Below are 21,958 nucleotides of genomic sequence, written 5' to 3' on the forward strand. Positions count from 1 at the left end.
TGCAATTTCACTTTAAGAGATAGTTTCTTTTTAAGGGGTTTGTGTGTGCCTATTCTTAAAATGTTCCGGCGTGTTGCACAGAACCCCACCCTGTTTTGACTGGGCACCCTGGTACCTTTCAGATTCAATTCTTCCTTCGGTTGTACCTTCTGTCGACCCAGGCAGACTGCAGCGATGTGGCCTTTCTTTCCGCACGCTCAGCAGAGGGCGGAACGGAACCGACATTCCGCTCGCTTGTGGCATCCACCACATCCGAGGCAACGAAGCTCAGCTGGGCCCTTGTCCTAACGATCTTTGGACCTCCTCCCAGCTGCTTGGTAAAGCTTGTCCACCTCTTCTTCAGGATCTTCTTCCGAATCCTCTCGCACGTCTTCCTTGTGGATGGTGGCGGTCTCTTGAGCGCTTCGCTTAGGCCGCATGTTCTTGACCGCCCCACCTGCAGCTTCTTCTGCTAAAACCTCTCGCAGAGCATCTTGGAAAGAGACGTCTTCCCTGGCGAACAGCCTCTGTTGTAAGTCTGTATTCCTCAGTCCGCACACAAAACGATCACGCAGTCTTTCTTCTAAGTCCTTGAAATCACACGGTTTAGCTGCTTTTCTCAAGGCTGCAACAAATTCTTTTGCTGATTCCCCAGCTCGCTGATCTCTCTGTTGAAATGTGTGCCTCCAAGCCATGACAGATTGCTTGGGCTGGAAGTGTTCCTTTAAAACTTTCTTCAGATCGGAGTATGACACCGTTTCCAGCGAGTCCGGGGCGATTAGGCTCTTGGCGATCTCAAAGGCGTCTTGCCCACAAACGCACAACGTGGCAGCCTTTAAGCCTTCCTCCCTTATCTGGTTTATGCGGAAATACGTCTCGACTCTTGCAACATAAGATTCCCACCTCTCGGGATGAGAGACGTCGAATTCCGCTAAATGCCCAACTTTCGCCATGATCGAGGATCAGGGTCTTCTTCTTCAGCCGCACGCACCCTCCAGCGATTTCGTACTGGCAGGATAATGCTGACTTCCACGCCGTTTTCCTCTTCCGGACTTCTTTGGGTGAGTCTTCAAGCTTTCCTAGCTGTATAGACTGAATCCCACCTTCGTCGCCAGTGCTAAGTCCGGAGAATAATGGCGCTTGAGACAAAGCATTTCTAACAAGTCTTTATTCTCTGCTTCCAATCTACGAACAACCCGAGCAGAGGCACGCAGGCCTGTATTTATACCTTCTGATCCCCGGGCAAATCCAACCAATCACAAGGCAGTCTTTTCCCGCCTTGCGCATGTGCGCAAGGCCGGCGCCACTCAGTCTGGTCCCGGGCAGCTTTTGCAAATGCCCGGGACTCTTGCAACGTCCCGAGCCTGCTCTTGCAGGCTCAGGACACAACAAGGACCACTTATGATCCCACAAGATACAAATCACCAACATGAGAAAGAATGCTTAATACAGTACGTGGAGGTTTTAGACCTCTACTTGAAAAACTGGACAACCATTTGTCTGAAATTGTATAGGGTTTCCTGCCTGAGCAGGGGGGTGGACTAGGAGACCTCCAAGGTCCCTTCCAACTTTGTTATTCTGTTAAAACATTACCCTTTGCTTCAACTGATCATATATCTAAGGCATTGTGCCTATCCCCAGTGAGGAGCAGGTGGACAATAAGTAGAATTAGTGTTTTCCAGATATATGTAGGGTATCCACCATTAGGCCTTGCAGTCCAGCAGATCTGGAAAGTTGCCAGGTTAGTTTTCTTGAAGCTGTGCCTACCACATGTTTAAACATTGCTCGTTCTAACATGGGAATTCTTGCTTAGCATGTGAAGCAACATTGGCATCTGCTGGAATCATCTGTGTTTTTCATCTGTGTTTTTCAGAGAAGCCAAAGAAAGGGAAGGGAAGTCCATTCCCTTCTTTTCCCTGCAAAGAAACCCTCTGCCTTCTTAGTCTCTCATTGTTTTCCCCTCTCAAACACCTTGCTCTCTGTTCTGTTTCAGGAAAAGAGGCATTGAGATGAAGCAACGAGTTCCAACAGTTCTCCTTTATTGCAACACCAACAGAACAGATTTTAAAAAGGTGCGCCCCCCTTTTATAGCCCCCCCTGCACAATACCTTGCTGGCCAATCATGGCTGGGAGCAGTCTTTCTTGTCCCGGGCATCCACATGGTCTGCCCGGGCCAATCGCTGCAGCCTGTGCCTGCTGGCCCAGGACATAACACCCCTCCCCGCTTGGCTAAAATAATAAGGCACACTTATTATTTTAAATACTCCAACACTCCATTACATTGCTTACGTTGCATCTATATATACACAACACTACAGTCTTGCTACCGCCATGCTCCCCACTCCCCTTGATCTGCATTACTTAACCCAGACTACTAGGCCTGCCCATGAACTGACAAGGACCGTACATAGTCTTGTAAGTATTTGGGAGGACCTCTTCTCATGGCCGGTGTGTGTGCCTGGCCTGCCAGCTCGCCTGCCAGGCTAGGCAGACCAGGACTTTGTTGCCCCAAAGACCCAGGGGACCCACCCAGCTGCTGACTGGCTGGATCTGCTAAATCCAAGCCAGGGTTCCTTGGGGGGGTGGAATTCCCCAAGTCCAGTGGTGGGGTGGAATTCCCCAAGTCCCCAATGGACTCCTCTTGGGAGCCCTGTCCCTCGAGCCCTAGACCAGCAGCTGGAGTGACCTGAGTGCCAGAGCCCGGAGCTGCCTCCATGGCGAACCCCCTTTCTGTGGACTCCCTGTTTGGAGCAATAGCTGAAGCCTGGGGATGTTGGAGAGACCGTGGTCCACAATCGTAATTGTGGTCCTCCTCCCCCCCGAGAGCAGAGCTAGGAGCGGAAGAGTTGCTGGGAAGCCTCCAGCACAGTTGGTCAATGTGACGTCGTATCACACGACCATCGTCCAAGGCCACTTCGCATGACAGTGGCCCAGAGACCTTGCATACCACTGCTGTGACCCAGAGAAGTCCTGGTCCATAGTTCCTTGCCCAGACCGGATCTCCCACTTGTAGTCTCCTAGGTGCCTGCGGCTGTGACACCTGTGAAGCCACCCGGTCTGGGTGCAAACTGTCCAGTTTCGTGATGAGGCGGTGACCCCAGCGGAGTTCAGCTGGGCTCTTTCCAGTAGCTGTGCAAGGTGTGGTGCGGTGGCAAAGAAGAAAGTCCGCTAACCTGTGATGCCAGGTCCCATGCGTGATCCTCTGTAAGGCATCCTTGGTTGTGCGCACCATTCGTTCAGCCTGGCCGTTGGAAACTGGATGGAACAGTGCAGATGTGGCATGCTGGATCATGTTGGCCTGGAGGAACGCCTTGAACTCAAACAACGTGAATTGGGGCCCGTTGTCAGAGACAAGGACATCTGGAAGTCCATGTGCGGCGAAGATCCCTCTCAGCACCTGGATGGTCCTAGCAGTGGTAGTGGAGGAGACAGGCATGACCTCTAGCCACTTGGAATGGCTGTCCACGAGAATTAAGAAGAATTGCCCCTGAAAGGGCCCAGCATAGTCGATATGGACCCTCGACCATGGGGTATGAGTCTCCTCCCACCTATGAACTGGGGCCTGGGGCATCTCCAGCCTTGACTGTTGACAAACAGTGCACCCGTGGACCTGGGCCTCGACGTCTTTGTCGAGCCCAGGCCACCAAAGATGGCTGCGCACTAACGCCTTCATCCGGACTATTCCCGGATGTCCCTCATGCAGAGACTGCAGGACTCTAGTCCTCAATGAGGTTGGGATTACTACCCGGCTACTCCATAGGACACACCCCTTGAAGGTGGAAATCTCGTGCTTCCTCTGCCAGAAGCTCTGGAATTCTGAGCCTGGACATGTGTCAGGCCATCCAGACAATGCCCAGGTCAGCACGCGTGTTAGCGTGTGATCGGTGGCTGTTTCTGCAGCCACGTCCCTAGCACTGAGGGGAGATTCAGGCAAGTCCTGAATAGACAGGATGCGGTTGGCAGGTGCTGGATCTGCCTCTATCTGCTGTAATGGCAACCTGCTGAGACCATCTGCATGACCCATTTCTTTGCCTGGCTTGTGAACCAGTGTATGGTCATACGCAGACAGGAAGATAGACCACCTCAGCATTCATGGGGGTTTGTTTGTTCATTGTGAACAACCCCAGCAGTGGCTTATGGTCTGTAAAGACCGTGAAGTGGCGGCCATATACGAAGTCATGGAACTTCTTTATGCCAGCCACTATGGCTAAGGCTTCCCTATCTATCTGTGCATAATTGCGTTCAGCTGATGATAGGGTTCTAGAGTAGTATGCTATTGGGACTTGTGTTCCATNAAATTTAGCAGTCCCAGAAAGGCCTGAAGTTCGCCCTTGGATTTGGGACTTGGGGCCTGCTGAATTGCTTGCAGCTTGGATTCAGCAGGGTGGATGCCCTGAGCATCAATGCGGAATCCTAGAAACTCCGTGGAGGTAACCCCGATCTTGCACTTGTCTTGCTTAAGCTTCAGCCCCGCTTGGCGGAAACGTAGCAAAATGGCTCTCAGCCTTTCGGCTAAATTGTCAGCTGAGTCCCCAGCGATGAGGACATCGTCAAAGTACAGGCAAACGCCAGGAATATTTCAGAGCGTTCACTCCATTACACTCTGGAAGATGCCAGGGGCCACGTTTACTCCAAATTGCAATCTTTTTACCTTGAATGCCCCCCTGTGAGTCACTATAGTTTGGGCCTCGGCCGTTTCCTCATCAACTGGCAATTGTTGATAGACCTGAGCCAGGTCAAGCTTAGCAAAGATCTGGCCCCCCTTGAGGGAGGCTAGAATGTGACTGACCACTGGTACTGGGTACGAATGCTGCTGCAGCGCTTTGTTAAGCATGCACTTGTAGTCCACACAGATTCAGACTTCACCATTGGCCTTCAGTGGCATAACTATGGGCGTTTCCCATGGACTACTGTCCACAGGCTCTAAGATACCCTGCTGAATCAGTTTATCCAGCTCTGCATCTATTTTACCCTTTAAGGCAAAGGGCACCCTGCGTGGCTTGATTCTAATGAGGGCTATGGCTGGGTCTAGCCTCAGAGAAATAGGAGGGCCTTTGTAGGAGCCAAGTTCTGGACTAAACACATCTGCAAACTCCTTGCAGACCCCAGCCAGGCCTGTTGTTTGCACGCTGTGTATTCCAGTCACCTGAATTCCCAGGGCCTCAAACCAGTCGAGTCCAATGAGACTCGTATGGTCTCCCCCAACCACAACTACATCCAGTAGCCCCTCAAAATTCCTACGCTGCACCTTGAGTGTGGCCTCCCCACTGTGAGGTCAACGTGAGGTTGACTCTGAAATTTTGGAAACCTGTGAGGATGAGGTTTGATGGCCTGAGTTTCACCCGTAGGCTGCTTCTGCTGCAGACCTTGTTAAAGGTGTCTAGGGAGATGATCGATAGAGCAGACCCAGTGTCCCGCTCCATCGACAAGGGGACCCCTTGCAACTTCAATTCGATGTGAAACTTCTTCCTAAGTGGCCTGTGGACCCCCGTTCTAAAAACGCTCCTACGTGACGCGCAGAAGCCCACCCTGTTCTGGCTGGGGACCCTGGTACCTTTCTGAGGCAATTCTTCTGGGTAACGTTCCTTCTGGCGACCCAAACAGATGGAGGCAATGTGGCCTTGCCTCCCACAGGCCCTGCAGATGGCAGACCGAAAACGGCAGTCTGCGCAGCGATGGCGGCCTCCACACCCGATGCACCGAGGGGATGATGCTGGCTGGGCCTTCCCTCCGTGAGGCCTTCTCCCTGGAGTCTGATGCAGCTGGTCCACTTCCAATTCTGGATCCTGTTCGGATTCCTCATGAGCAACCTTTTGATGGACGGTGGCTGGAACTTGAGGGGGCTTGGAGAGCCGCAAGGCCTTCACAGCTCCGCCTGCTGCTTCTTCGGCTGAAACTTCCCTCAGGGCATCTTGGAACGTGAGGCCTTCCTTCGCGAAGAGCTTCTGCTGCAACTCCCGGCTTCGCAGGCTACAGACCAGACGGTCCCTCAGTCTCTCCTCCAAGTCTTTGAATTCGCAGGGCCTAGCTGCTTGTCGCAAGGCCGCAACAAACTCTGCTGCAGACTCACGAGGCCTCTGGTCCCTCTGCTTGAACGCGTGTCGCCAGGCAATCACTGAGAGCTTGGGTTCAAAATGCTCTCGAAGCATCCTCTTCAAGTCTGTGTAGGTGATTGATTCCAGTGGTGCTGGGGCGACCAGATTCTCCGCAATCTCAAAGGTCTCTTGCCCACACACACACAGCAGCGTGGCAGCTTTGAGGTCATCTTCATGAATTTGATTCACCCGGAGGTAGTTCTCTACCTGGGCCACGTACGAGCTCCAGCATTCTGGGTGAGCTGTGTCAAATTCTGAAAGCCGGCCTATCTTTGCCATCGTTTCAGCCCAGGAACTTCGTCCACGCCTCCTGCTGCAAAGATTGAGAAGGGGCCCCCTTTTCTGAGCTCACCTCCAGTGTCTCAGTGCTGGCAGGCTGAGTCAATCTCCAGGAGCCACACTTCTCCAAGCTGCAAGCCCCCCTGTGGTGAGTCAGCTTGGCTTCTTAATCTGTTTGCCTTGCAGGTATCCCATCCTCGTCGCCAATGTTCTGTTTCAGGAAAAGAGGCATTGAGACGAAGCAACGAGTTCCAACAGTTCTCCTTTATTGCAACACCAACAGAACAGATTTTAAAATGGTGCGGCCCCCTTTTATAGCCCCCCTGCACAATACCTTGCTGGCCAATCATTGCAAAGGCTGGGAGCAGCATTTCTTGTCCCGGGCATCCACATGGTCTGCCCGGGCCAATTGCTGCAGCCTGTGCCTGCTGGCCCAGGACATAACACTCTCCAAGTCCTTAACATCAGATGGAACAGATACCAACTAGGGAATTTCTGGGCACACTACCCATGGCAACTGGGAGAACCAGTTTGGCCCAGAGGAAGTCACTGCAGAACCAACGTGAGTCTGCTACCAAGGTGGAAATAATTAGCTAAGAGGGAAGGAAGGATATAAAAGTGACTGAAACTGGCAGGAACAGAAGTGAGAAAGCACCCAGTGTGAATCACTCCGTTTCCACAGGACCTCACCCACCAAATATTCTGCACAGGGCTGTGGCTCTTTTTAAGCCATGGCAATTACAGCTTTACGACACTCTTGCAAAGCAGTGTTCTTTTGCTGTCCCAAGCCTGCTTGACTGTTGTTAGTGCGATCCTGTTAGGAGATCTACCTTCCCATACTTCCTCCAGGTGTGCCTAAATGGAGTAAGATTCCTTTTTTAAATACTTTTCCCTCTGCGTGTATTTGCATTTTATTGGCACTGCCTGGGGAAACTGCTGCTGGGGAGGTTGACAACCTGTTCATTAGGGATTATATAGCCTGTGGAATCTGTTGCTGTAACTTGATTTCCAGGAAAGTTCAACAAAAATCCAAGCAAAGGAAGTAAAAATAGAAAAAAAATAACAATAACTTTAATTATTGCTAGCCAGCAAATAAAACAAGCGACAAAACAAAACACCAGATTGGCAGTAGCAGCAGGCTGCAGTTGGTTTACTGTTTGTTTACTCTCAGCCACTAATTGGTGGATTGCTGGCAGAAAACAAGGCAGCTAACCTGGCAGGCCTGTTTTTTGCTGGCAAGCAAGCAACAAGTTGTACCATTGTGGTATCTCAGCACATGCAGTGAAGTCTCCACACAAGGCCTGACCCACCCTGGCTTCATATCCCAGGCACATAAAATTTCTGTACAGGTAGTCCTCGATTTATGACCACAATTGGGCATTTCTGTTGCTAAGCAAGGCAGTTAAGTGATTTTACAGCCGTTTTTTGCAGAGGTTGTTAAAAAAAATCACTGCAGTTATTAAGTGAATCATGCAGTCATTCAGAGAATCTGGCTTCCACCATTGAGTCTCCTTGTTGGAACCTGGCTGAGAAGGTTGCTAGTGGCAATCACACAACCCTGAAACATTGCAACAGTTTGGTCTAGTGCAGGGGTTTGCAACCTTGACATCTTTAAGACTTGTGGACTTCAGCTCCCAGAATTCCTCAGCCAGCATAGCCAACTGGATGACTTTGGGCCAGTCACTCTCTCTTAGTCCAACTCACCTCACAGGGTTGTTGTGGGAGAAAATAGATGAACAATGTTCGCTGCCTAATTTTTAAAAGTAATAAATGTGGAATACAAACAAACAATGGCAAAGGCATGTCGATGGCAAAGTGCCCTAATTTTGATCGTGTGACAGTGGGGAATGCCGCAACCGTCATAAGCGTGAGGACCGGCTATAAGTCATATTTTTTCACTTCTATTGCAACTTTGAACCGTCACTAACTGAATGGTTGTTAAGTCGAGGACTACCTGTATAGGGTGAGGCCAGCTGTACCTTGTGGCACTCAGTTGTGGATAATTCTGCTAGGAAATTCTTGAATAGGGCTGACTTCCTCTATGGGGAAATGAATTTACAGTGCATTGGGAGTGACCCTACCATGAGGCAGGGCCCTTGATTCAGTCCTTAGAGGACAATGATTGCTGACACCTCACATTATGTAATCCCTGGAAAGCACTTCCAACAGTGCCTAAGGTAGTGAAGAGACGAACAGTGTGACCTCTGAGAGCAGGAGGGATCCCTTTTAGAATAGAATAGAATAGAATAGAATAGAATAGAATAGAATAGAATAGAATAGAATAGAATAGAATCTTGGAGGTCTTCTAGTCCAGCCCCCTGCTCGAGCAGGAGAACCTACACCGTCTCAGACAGGTGAATGTCTAGTCTCTTCTTAAAAACCTCCAGTGATGGAGCACCCACAATTTCTGGGGGTAAGCTGTTTCACTGGTCGATTGTCCTCACTGTCAGGAAATTTCTCCTTAGTTCCAGGTTGCTTCTCTCTTTGGTCAGTTTCCAACCATTTTTTCTCCTTCCATCTGGTGCTTTGGTGAACGACCTGGTCCCCTCTGCCTTGTGGCAGCCCCTCAGATACAGGAACACTGCTATCATGTCTCCCCTATTTCTTCTTTTCTTTAGACTAACCAAACCCAAGTCCCGTCGCCATTCTTTGTATGTTTTAGCCTCCAGGCCTTTGATCATCTTAGTTGCTCTTCTCTGAATTTTTTCCAAACTCTCTGTCAGAATCCAATTATATTTCATTTCTATCTACCTACTCTGATATAAAACCAATTCTTACTCTCTTCTGGATTCTGTCATACTATGGAAGGGGAGGAGGGTAAGCATGGGGGTTTTATGACTCTCACTTCCTTCATTAACTACAAAGTGACTGGTTGTTTATTCTCTTCGAGAGGACTAACCATAACAATGCGGCCATCGTCTTTCATCCTACTCCCTCTAAAGTTCTCCCCTTTGCCGGCAGTGAGGGAAAAGGGGAGGGGGAATGCAATGCCTGGAATCTGGGAAAAGAGAAAATGAGTGATCGTGCCGACGGAGCGGACTGACGGATTGAATTGCCCAGAAGAACTGTGGGGTGGGGGCTGCTTGGGAACACTTTAAAACATTGAATGGTGGGAGAGGATTCCCCAGATCCTGTCTAGCATGCCTGCAATCAGTTTCTCTTAATAAAGATTCCTGTTGGAAGAGACATTCCAAGAGTTCTGTCTTCTTAAGATGTAAAATTGAGGTGGGTCCTTACACTCTCAACATCTTTTTTGTGATATGGTGACCAAAACTGGTTGCAGTATTCCAGGTGTGGTCTTACTAGGTCTTTATAAAGCAGTAATAGTACTTCGCGTGATCTTGATTGTATGCCTTTCTTCCCAAATCAGTTGGGCTGCCCCAGGGACCTTCTGACTATCAATAATAGACTCTTGCCTTTCTTGTGGGACTTGGCTGCAGAGTCAAAGTTCATGTTAATACTCTGTGTCCATCCGCATGAAAGTCTAATGAGGCAGGGCCACTTTTCTACATGCAGAAGCAGGTTGGGTTGGCAATTGAAACTTAATTCCAGGTGATACCCACTGTCACAGCCAAGGCAATTGGCTGGTTTAGGGAGCCATAAGATAGGCCAGATGGCATAAGTGAATCTAGCTTTTGTTGTATGTTCTTAGACCCTTCTGTCACAGGGGCTGGCGGTTTGACCTTCCCTAATAACAGGAAGGTCCTGTCTCTGGTGCCCAGTGAGATGCTGCCTCAAAAAAAAAAAAAGAAGAAGAAGAAAAAGAAAGAAAGAAAAGGTTACATTCATGAAGCTTTTGAAAAAATGACTTTTGCATTCAGGAATAGAGCCTGGAGCTTATGGTGTCCTGTTTTCAGGATCTGCTGACTAGGATGTCTACCGTTTGGTGTCCTCCAGATATGATGGACTCCCCTTCCAGTATTTTGGCATCTGATGTTGAATGCAGCAGATCTCTAAAAAGTCAGATTTTATAAAGAAATTAGAGCTTCTAGAGAAACTTTGAGCACTGAGCTCTGAACAAATCCAGCCTGAAGTCCTGGATATTGGGACCACTCAGGGAGATGTAGCAGATTTAACGGACAGCAAGGCTAGCAGAGGCCTCTATATCCCTGTGCTCCAATCTAGTACCACAATTAGGCTGAAGGTTTAATAATTTTTGCTAATTATTAAAGAACACCTAGAGCCTGAAAAGATTTCTGTTTCCAGCTGAAAATCATTCATGGGTTATATCTCAATATGTATTCTGAATAGGGAAGATTGCTTACCAGTTGTAGAGCATTTTGTTTATGTAATTACTTTTCCTTAAAATCATCCTATGAGATAGACCAGGGGTGTCAAACTCAATTTCATTGAGGGCCGCATCAGCATTGCGGTTGTCCTCGGGGGGGTGGGCGGGTAGGTGTGGCCCGGGTGGGCGCGGCCTACTGGGTGGGCATGGCTGGAGTGAGTGTGGCCTACTGGGTGGGCATGGCCAGCTCTTCATCATTCGCGTCAAGGGTGACTGTGGGGGCCTGGGCAGGAGTGGGACAGATCTGAGGGTCTCTGGCAGAAGGGGGTGGGACCGGGGCAAGCGCCAAGGCATGGTCCGCTGGAAGAGCCTCACTGTTCCTCTCAGGCCATGTGAGGGGGGGCTGGATGGTGCCGCGGGCTTCCCGGAGCCCTGGGCAGCAGAGGTCAAACGCCCAGCCCGGCCCTCAAGCACCCGCGGCACCAAGCCCAGCCCCACTACCCCAAGGGGGTGCCCAGCTGCACTTACCTCCTCCTCAAGGCTGCTGCTGCTGTGCTTGCTCTCCTTAGCCAGGTTGCTCATGATGGGTATGAGGGCAAAGTCAGAGGGAGGCCCACTCCCTCTCCATGGGAGGAGACCCGGCTTTGTATCCAAAGCTTCCTTAGCAATAGGATGGGAGGCCCCCAGGATAGGCCAGGAGGAGGGGGCAAGGGGATGGTGAAAGGGCAGCAGGGCAGGACTAAGGCAGGAGTTCCCTCAGACCCTCTCCTTCCTTCCTTCCTTCCTTCCTTCCTTCCTTCCTTCCTTCCTTCCTTCCTTCCTTCCTTCCTTCCTTCCTTCCTTCCTTCCTTCCCTCCCTCCTTCCTTCCTTAAGAACAGAGTGGTGGGAAAATATTTGAGATGAGGGAGGGAGACAAACAGGCAAGAAACGCAGCTGGGGAGGTGTCACCCTTTGTGAGGAATGAAGAAATGCACCATTGCCTGGAAGTGGCCAGCACATGGCCCTCGCCTACTTCACATATCTGGCTTGGTGGGCTTTGGGGGAGGGGACGCCATGAGCAACGTGAGAGTCGACCTTACCTGTGCAATGCCGTCCAGCCCCCAGCCTGCCCAGTTTCGGCAGGCAGCAGGGCGCTCTCCTCACAGCGCCGAGAGGCTGAGCCGAGCAGTGCGAAGCTTGCCAGCTTTGCACCTTGCTGCCTGCTGAAATCGGGCAGGCTGGGGGCTAGGCAGCATTGCACTTCTCATCAGATTTGCGCCACTCAGCTCAGCTCTTGGTGCTGTGAGGAGAGCGCCCCGCTGCCTGCAGAAACCCCTCCCCTGGAGCCCATCAAGCCAGATATGTGAAGTAGGTGAGGGCCATTTGCTGGCCATTTCCAAGCGATGGTGCATTTCTTCATTCCTCACAAAGGGTGACACCTCACAAAGGGTGGCACCCAGGGGGTGGGGCCAACACGGCAGGGGCCGGTCCCTTGCTGTTTCCAGACGGCCTTGTGGAGCTAAGACTGAATGCGTTTCAGCATAGATGGCCACCACAAAATTGTGCATTGGCTCCCAGGAGGCCTGGGCCAGGGCCAAGGCAGTAGGGGCCGTTCCCTCACTGTTTCCAGGATGTCTTTGCGGGCCACATGAAACCACGTCGCGGGCTGCATCCGGCCCCCGGGCCTTGTGTTTGACATGTCTGAGATAGACCAAAATAGTCCTCGACATATGACCACAATTGAGCCCAAAATTTCTGTTGCTAAGCGAAACAGTTGTTAAGTGAATTTTGCCTCACGTTTACGACTTTCTTGCTTCAGTTAAATGAATCACTGCAGTTGTTAAATTAGTAACAGGGTTGTGAAGTGAATCTGGCTTCCCCATTGACTTTGTCTGTCAGAGGATCGCAAACGGTGATCACATGACGCCGGGTCACTGCAACCCTCATAGATATGAACCAGTTGCCAAGCATATGAATTTTGATCATGTGACCATGGGGATGTTGCAACAGTTGTAAAAAAAATGGTCATAAGTCACTTTTTTTCAGTGCTGTTGTAACTCTGAACAGTCACTAAATGAACTGTTGTAAGTCGAGGTCTACCTGTATCAAAAAATTGAATGCTTAGTAGAAGGCGTGATTTGAAGTCAAGGTGCTCTGGATCCCAGATCACCTTCTGAATCCTTCTACACCGGCCTTGAGTCCTCTCCTCCTGGGCCTCACATCTCTGGCTCTGCTTCCTGCAGCATCTTGAACAAGAGAAACATGAACTCCGGTGACACCTCGAATCAGGCCGGGCAGAATTTGAGACCCAGACAGCAGAGCTGGAGGCTGACTTGGTGGCCGCCCAAGCCCAGCTGGGGCAGAAGCATCTGGAACAGCAGGACACCAGTCGAGAGAGCTCACAGGCAGTCTTGGACCTTTCAGAGCAGAACCAACATCTGGTGGAACAGCTCAGTCAGGTGAGGTGGAACTTTGACGGGGTTTTGTCTACCCCATTGGGAAGGAGAAGGACTAAGAGGGAGGCCTTCTGGTGTATTTCACCAGCTGCAGAGTGGTCAGGTCAATCAACAGAGAAAGCTCTCTTAGGGGCAAGGAAGCACCATGTTAATTTTATTCATGCAACAGATCAGTCAAAGGTTGCTTCTGCTGCCAATTCTGTGCCCATGAAGGTAAAGGGGCAAAAGATCAAATTTATGACTGCAATCTAGTAGGTTTTGGTTCTCAATGTTCTTGTTAAGAGAAGAGGAAGCTTGGCTTCTAGGCTAAAGGCCTATACTGTAATATATTTTAGCACACTGTCATATCCAGCAGTTGAGAATATATGAACCTCAGGGTTGAGCTGATAAGTTCTTAATATTCTCTGGGCTTGGCTGTTTTCCTGCAGATGTTTAATAAACATCCAGCCTGGGAAACAGGGAAACAAGCAAGAACTCAACGCTGGATATGAGTCATCTGGATTAGAGGCTGAGGTTGTTTTCAGGTGAATCACTCATGTTAAAAAAGGTGTACTGAGTACCCTGAAGGGGATTCTATAAGTTTCAGAGGCAAGTAAGAGATGGCCGAATGAGGTGCCATCTTTTAAAATATCTCACACCTTGTTTGATCTGCTGGTTGCAGAAATGCACAAGAGATGGAGGATTCAAACCACTGAAATCTCAGAAGTGCGTGTCAGGCTAAGCCACTGTAAATCTTAAAATAAATCAGTGTGGTCAATCTTGCTGAGTTCATAGATCTTTGCTGAATCCCATCCTTGTTAAAAAGGCTAAATTCACCAGTATCCCTAAATGGAATATTGTGGGTAGGGGTAGGAAGAGAGAAGGGGAGGAATCTTCCCTAGCCAAGTTCCTTCCAAAGGTTGAACTACAATTTCCATCATCCTGGCCTATATCACCCTGGAAAACTTACCAAGCCTCCATCTCCCATCAGTCTCAAGCTCTTGGTATGAATGATGGAGATTGTAGTTCACCAATATTTGAAAAGCCCTAGGTTCCCCACAGGTGAGGTGGATGATGTTAAACATTTTTGAAATGGGGACTTCATTTTTCGATGCAAATAAAAGTTCATTCTCACTACAATAACAGCCCAGTGGATGGAATGTGCCACACTAGATCAAAAAACATCTGAGTCACATTATGTTGTTCCTGTAACAGCACTAACAAGACTGGCGGGATTCTAACAACGTAGGAATCTAACCACAAGTAAGATAAGGAAGTCAAACTAGTGACGATAAGGGTTCTAAAATACTCCCTGCCCTCAAAAGTTAAATGAAGAAATGCCATAGATAAAAAAAAATCCATTTAAAAATTAAAGTCACTGGCCTGATTCTTTTTGTGCCTTTGCATTTCTGAAATTTATTAATGGGATGTAAAAGTGGGTTTTGGTTTTTTTTTGTAAAATGGACAATTACATTGTTTGGTGACACACAGCCAAAGTATTACTGAAATCTAGTGCAGGTAGTCTTCAATGTATGGCCTCAACTGAGCCCAAAATTTCTGTTGCTAAGCGAGACAGTTGTTAAGTGAGTTTTGCTCCATTTTATGACCTTTCTTGCCACAGTTGTTAAGTGAATCATTGCAGTTGTTAGGTTAGCAACACAGTTGTTAAGTGAACCTGGCTTCCCCATTCACTTTGCTTGTCAGAAGGTTGCAAAAGGGGATCACATGACCCCAGGGCACTGCAGCTGTCATAAATAAGAGCCAGTTGCCAAGCATCCAAATTTTGATCTCCGTAACCATGGGAACGCTATAACAGTCGTGTGAAAAAAGGTAATAAGTCACTTTTTTAAGTACCATTGTAACTTCGAATGGTCAGTAAATGAACTGTTGTAAGTTGAGGACTAAATGAACTGTTGTAAGTTGAGCATTCTCTTTCTCTTATTAATATTTGATACCTGCGTTGGTGTCCAATAAAGCTAGCAAACTAAGAAGTTGTTTGATTAAAATATATTTGTGCAAATGTTTATTTTCCTTTTAACATTCAGGCCTAGAGTCTGCTCTTATCTTTGGGAAATTAAGGCAAAGTAAAGCCTGCATATCTTGGAGATTCTGTTAGGGGGCCTTAGGGCAAAGGTCAAACCAAGACTCTTGGCTCAGCTAATAAGAAAGAGGGACTCCTAGTTATGACTTCTTTCCAGAAACAACATCCCCTTGAAAAGCTTGTAGCTCAGTTGCAGATGGTCATGTCCCAAGTCATTAAATTGATAAGGAAAGGCATTCTTTACATATGCTAACAGGGCGTTCTTCCTTAGACAACTACCCAGTACACATTTCACACAGTTCTTTCATGAGCCTGAGTATTGGGTTGCACTGATAGTCCTCATCTTATGACCAGTCACTTAGTAACCATTCAGAGTTACAGCTGACATACAGGTAGTCCTCGATTTACGACTATGTAGCGTTACCTCCTCAGAGGCCGCCAAAGCCCAGGCCCTCCCAGCCCCGCCCCCCTTCATCAAGCTCTGCCGCTGTATTCTCTAGGGCAGCGGTTCTCAACCTGTGGGTCGCATGACCCTTTCACAGGGGTCGCCTAAGATCATCGGAAAACATATATTTCCGATGGTCTTAGAAACCAAGACACCGCTCCGCATCCGTCTCCGCATGGCCTCCTCTGCCATTTGCAGAGAGAGAGACAGAGAGGCACTTTTGCTTCCCTTCTCTCTCTCTCTCAGGCGGACTTACCTCCTGCAGGGCTCCTGATTGGCCCTGCGCCCGGGTGCCCCACCCCCTGGGAGAAGCGCGGCCAGGGCCTTCAGCTATAGAATTGCGAATTTTCACGATAAAGCCTGCCTTTCACTCTGCAGGAATCACTTCTTGCCTTCAAAACAGAGAAGGGCCAACCAAGCAGGAGCGACCAACGTGATTTCAAACTAATGAGTTGTTTACATGCCTGCTGAGCCCGAACCACCCCTCCCCCCCCACACACTTACAAACACTCCGGAGCACCTCTGCCTCACACCCACAACAGAACCAACACACCCGCTGATGCTCGCAGTTGTCAACAACACAGTGGCCTCCAGGCCTTCCGAGGCTCCAGCCTTCCTGCCCCGGGCTTTGGGGGCAGAGTTTGCGGGGAAGCGGAAAGCACAGCGCAGGCCAGCCCCGCCGCTGAGCTCTGGCTGCGGCCCACCGGAGCGACGGGCCGTGCCCCCCCCTCCGCATCGCTGCCGAGCGCAGCCCCTTCTTGCCTGACTCTCCCTGTGGCGTTCCCTTCCCCAGCGGCCTCTCAACGGACAGGCTGGCCCGCTGCCGGCTTCGGGAAAAGGTGAGGTTCCGCGAGGCAGAAAACTGCGGCCGGCCTGGGAACAGGGCGGGGAGGCGAGGCCGGTGCGCAGCAAGTTTGACGCGGGGGCGGCGGTGGGAGGGAGTGCTGAGGGGCAGCCGGGCGGCTTTTCCAAAGGGAGGCGAAGCCGGAGCGCGGCAAGTTTGACGCGGGGTGGCGGCGGGAGGGAGCGCTGAGGGGCAGCCGGGCGGCTCTTCCGAAGGGAGGTGAGGCCGGAGCACCGCAAGTTTGATGCAGGGTGGCGGCGGGAGGGAGCACTGAGGGGTGGCCGGGCGGCTCTTCCGAAGGTCCCGGCGGTGCCTCTCGAGCAGCCCGGGAGGACCCTCGGCCAGGCCAGGCAGGAAGGTCGCCCCCTCCGGCTGGGGCATCCAGGAAGCTTCGGCTCCTCCCCGTCACGTGCCACTTCAGCCTCTCGCCCGCAGTCTCGCCTTGCCGGGGGCCCAGGACTTGTAGACCCCCGCGACTTGCTGCTGCTCCCGGCAACTGGACTGAGCCCACATGGCGGCAAGGCCTGGCGCCCGACCGAAGCTTCCAGCCGCAGCTCCTGCTCTCGCCGCCGCCGCTTGGCTCGAATCTGCTCGGGGCAAAAGAGGTGGCTGCTTCCCAGCGCGCGGAACTCCTGTGTGTCCCAAGCCCCCCATTCTCAGGAGAAAGAAGCCGCTGCCTCCCGTCTTGCTCCCCCTCCCCGCCTGTTCGGCTGAGGATGCAGCGGAGGCCAGGCCAGGGGTGGCGGGGACCCCCGACGATGCTGCCATAAGAGAGAGAGAGAAAGAGAGAGAGGAAAGAGAGAGAAAAAGAGGAAAGAGAGAAATGGGAGAAAAAAGAGAAAAAGAGGAAAGAGGGAAAGAGAGAGGAAAGAGGGAGAGAGAAGAGAGAGAGAGGAAAGAGAGAGAAAGTGAAGAGAGAGGAAAGAGAAAGAGAAAGAGAGGAAAGAGAAAGAGGAAAGAGAAAGAGAGGAAAGAGAGAAAGAAAAAGAGGGAGGAAAGAGAGAAGAGAGAGAAGAAAGAGAAAGAGAGGAAAGAGGGAAAGAGAGAGGAAAGAGGGAGAGAGAAGAGAGAGAGAGGAAAGAGAGAGAGGAAAGAGAAAGAGAGGAAAGAGAGAAAGAAAAAGGGAGGAAAGAGAGAAGAGAGAGAAGAAAGAGAAAGAGAGGAAAGAGAGAAAGAGGGAGAGGAATGGCGCTTCTCCAACCAGGCTGGGCGGAGTCGGCAGAGCGGCCTTCCTGCCCTCCCTCCCCAGCCAGCTGGATTGGGGGGTTGGGGGTCACCACAACATGACGAACTGTATTAAAAGGTCGCGGCATTAGGAAGGTTGAGAACCACTGTTCTAGGGGTTGGTAAGGTGTCTCTTCTAACCGGAGCTCAGGCAGAGTTAGGAAGTAGCAGGCTCTTGTCGTCAAGAAGGGGCTTCCAGGAACAAAGATGACCAGCCCCCCAGCTCCAATAGTCAATGCTGTGATGGTATCCAACCGGCCAAGGCTGTTGTAGCAGCAATAGTTAATGATTCAATGACCGTTCAAGATCAAGTGGGGTGGAGGAAACCCCGGCTCCAGGCAGTAGTAGAAACAAAAAGCAGTCAGCGTGCTGTAGTAATGGCTCGCCCCCCCCAGGGCAACTCCCCCACAAAGTCTAAAACTTGTACAAGCAGCAGTAGTCACAGTCCAGGTAGCCTCCAGGCTTCACAGCAACAGTAGCTACGTCCAGTCTCTCCTCTTCTTCTGTAGCTTCTTCTCAGTCAGGTCTCGGCATCAAAGCCCTCCCCCCTTATCTTTATTGTTAAAAGTCCCAGGCTAACAGCCCCAGCCACTTCCTTTCCACACACACTCGCCTCCGTTTGAGATAGCCTCCTTACGAAGGAAAGCAATAAAATTCCACTCCCTCTCTCTCACTCTTTTGACAGAAGTAAGTCTTCATCCTGGTTCATCCAAGCTGGGAATAAATAAGCAAACATGGCAACTGCTTTGGGAAGAAGGTTACAATTTATTGCAGAAGCAGAAAGATGGTTCTTCAGGAAAGAGCAGAGGAGAGAAGAAAGAGTGAGCACATGGGTAGTAGGTTTTTATACCCTCTCTAGCCCTGTTTGGAATAGTTTCCTGTTCCTGTGCCTGTGGCATGAACCTTGAGTGTTTCTCTAGGCCTTGATATCTGTGGTTTAATCCTATTATCATATCCTGATTCCCAGGTGATGGGGCTAATGACTCCTAGAGTTTGGGTGGGGCATGCAGATTTTCTCTTTGTCTTCTTGATTGCTCTGGCTTCAACTTTCTGATGGTTTTACATCTGCATCTGTATGGGGCTAGCTCCTGTTTGGGATAGTTGGTTTGGGGGGCAAAGTTGGTTTCTGCTTTTTTTAAAATACTTTTGAGGAAATATATATTTCTGCCCTTTTAATATTTCCTTCTCTGGGGCTCTGACTTCCCACAATATCCCTGCTTTGTGCCTTAAGTGTGAGAATGTCACACTTATTGGCACAACATTAAAATTGTTCTGGTCAGGGAGACTTGGTAGGCAAGCTTTTAAGCTGTTAAGCCAAAAAAATAAGACCTTAATGGAGGCAGCAGAAAAAGATCCCTTCAGTGGCTCCCAAAAGTGGAGCTTGCAACCCATAAAGTTGTAAAAGTCAGGGCAAAAATTTTGTTAGGTGGAAAAGAAATTTATAGTGTCCAATATTCTGTGCCAATCATTTTCAAATGTTGGATGTCACTCTTAGCTTCCAGTCAGGTTTGCACATTCCTCTCAAAATTCTTCACAGCCATGGTTTTCCTTAGTATATGACCACTGGCTGCCCATTTTCAAGGGTTGTTTTCCTGCCTTAGCTCTTAGTTCAGTGCATCCAGGTTTGTAATATCCAATTAAAGTTAGCCAGTATGCCAGTCTATTAAATTTTTTCTTAAATTGCACATAGTGAGCTCTAGGAATCCCAATCTGGGCTCACCAGTGCAAGATATTCAGGGCTGAGGTTTGGGGATCTTTCCTGTTGCTTCCTTAGTCAGTGCATAAGAATTGCAAATCACCTGAAGGGGGGGCTGGTTCCCTCCCCCTTGGAATTTTGCTGGAAGTTGTTCCTACAAAGCTTTGGTGCAATAGAGCAAAAATCACCCTGGGGAGCTTTACTGAAGGTAGGTAGAAGAGACTCAAGTGTGATTATGAATGGTGTTTGTGTGTGTATGTGCAGCTACTTCTACAAAACAGGCAATACAAACATTCTGGATAAATTTTCCCTCCCACCAGATAGAAGTCCAAGGTGTTCAGTACTTGCTGTGCCAACTATTCCCAAATGCCATCTCTCCATTAATACATTCAACTGGCTTGTTACAATACAAATGTGGCAAGAAATAAAAGTTTTACAATGACTTTCCACCCTCCCCCCACAGTCTAATTTTCTCTTCTGAGGCTTCACATGGCACCAGTGGCTCCAGGACTCCTTCCTTCTGCAGCTCTCACAGGCATCTGGGGAATGGTAGGACTTGGGAAGATGTTCCACTCAGATTGCATGGTGGCTTTTTAGTGGATGGCTGGATTCAAAACCCAATTCCATGGCTCAGATGGATGGAGGCAGCATCTGGGTCTGTGTGTTCTGCTTCCAAAGGTTTGGGGGAGGATTGCAGGGCTGAAAGATACAAGAACAAGGTCTCCCCACCTTTCTGGGTGGACTCTCCCAGGAGAGGCAGACAAAAGGTATGGAGAACAAAGGGCAAGAAAAAGAGAAGTACATGAGGGAAGAGGGGGGTAGCTTGCAGGCAGTTTGAAAAGGCATCAATATTGCAATGGTCAAAGAATCAGGCAAACAAAATGAGGACATCCCAGATGACAAAAGAAAGGCTGGATTCTGGTAAGAAAACATACATGAAATGTTTCACTTTTGAACTTGAACATTTGCAGCTGGGCAGCTTGAGAATGCTGAAAGCTCCAAATAATTTTAAAAGCCTAATATTTTAAGGTGTGCAACTTTACAGGGGCAGGAGAATCTGCCTTTAACATTTATTCTAAAATAGACCACATTATTTTAGAGATTGGAAAATGCTTATGTTTCACCAATAAGTGATAGGATAAGAAAAGTAACTTAAGAAAATTATTTCCCCACACAAGCAGACTTGAGCCTCAAAAGGTTCTTGTAGATAGACACACATTTTTCAGGGAAAGGATAGACAGAAAATTAGAATTGACAGAATTAGAATAGAAACACCAAAAAGTACACAACAATAAAATAATTTAACACTGGATTCCCCCTGGAACAAAAATTAACACCTTTTAGACAGAACTGAGAAGGAAATTAACCCAACAACAGACACTGACCAATAAAAATCAGAAATGACAATTTTGGAAACCATGAAAGGGTATAAGAACTCAACTAAGGTATGTAGGAAGCACATGACAATAGAACAGTCCAACTAGAGTCTTGGACTTTAAGAGAGGCTTGGATGAGAATCCTCAAGGGGAAACAACTCAAGAAGCTTGGGAATTATTTTTTTTTTAAAAAAAACATAACCCAGTCTAGCATAATACCAACAAAGAAGAAAAATAATAGCTCTCACAAGAAACCAGCATGGCTGCATAAAGAACTCTCTAATAAATTGAAAGATAAGAGGGTTAGCAGAATATTAGCAAATAGTCTGAGCCTGCAAAGATGAGGTGAAGAAAGCTAAGGCTCAAAATGAACTAAGGCTTGTGACCAAAATCAAAAATAATAAAAAAGCAAACAGTCCAACTTATCAAAAACAGTACCATAAAAATAGATTAGAAACACAAGTTAAGATAGGCAAGAATGGTAAATGAGCACTTATCCAGCCTAGAAGAGTTCAAATCACCATGACCAGATGGATTACAACCCAAGGTTCTCAAGGAACTGGCAAATGTGATCTCAGAACCACTGAACTATATTTTTCAAAGATCCTGGAGCACTAAGGAACTACCAGAGGACTGGAAAAGAGCTGATATAGTTCCCCTCTTCAAAAAAAGAAAAAAGAATAGATCCAGAAAACTACTAACCCATTATCCTGACCTCAATACCTGGGAAGATTCTGGAAAAGATAATCAAACAACAATCAGCGAACACCTAGAGGCAAACAAAGTCATTACCAAAAGCCAACATGGGTTTGTTAAAAACAGATCATGCTAGACACATCTTACTGCATTCTTTGACCCAGTTACAAAATTTGTGGACTAGAGGAATGCTGTGGATATAATTTTCTTGGACTTCAGTAAGGCATTTGATAAAGTTCGTATATGGTTTCCTGCCTGAGTAGGGAGTTGGACTAGATGACCTCCAAGGTCCCTTCCAACTTTATTATATATTATTAAATGCAAGAGTGAAATCTTTCTAGCAGATGAACTTAAAACATTCCTCCTGCTAACTTTGGGCTTTTCTTAAGAGTACAGAGAGAGAAAGGAAGAAGAAAAACAAACAAACAAACAAACAAAAAATTTTTTTTCTTCACTCTGTTTGTTGGCCAGACAAACAGAGTGAGGTATTTCCTTTTTGTGGCTTATTTTAAGCAGAATTTCTAGCAGAATTTAAAATTCTTTTTTTCTTTGGATTTGAAACAGTTAACAGTCACATTTACCTCTCACACACAGACTTTGACAAACATATATACACAAAGACAAGAGAACAGAAGTCTTA

The 21,958-nt window shown here is 48.5% G+C and overlaps 1 protein-coding gene across 1 annotated transcript in view; it reads left to right on the forward strand.

Annotated features, from left to right (window-relative positions):
• The window catches only part of LOC107296053 (BICD family-like cargo adapter 2), a 47,934-nt gene that overhangs the window by 11,437 nt on the left and 14,539 nt on the right, over positions 1-21,958 (forward strand). The window contains 1 exon segment of the mRNA XM_015825396.2: positions 12,805-13,020. Within this exon segment, the coding sequence (XP_015680882.2) occupies positions 12,805-13,020 (216 nt within the window).

Source organism: Protobothrops mucrosquamatus, unplaced genomic scaffold (assembly GCF_001527695.2).
Source record: "Protobothrops mucrosquamatus isolate PMUCROS unplaced genomic scaffold, P.Mucros_1.0 scaffold2617, whole genome shotgun sequence".
Taxonomy (NCBI): domain Eukaryota; kingdom Metazoa; phylum Chordata; class Lepidosauria; order Squamata; family Viperidae; genus Protobothrops; species Protobothrops mucrosquamatus.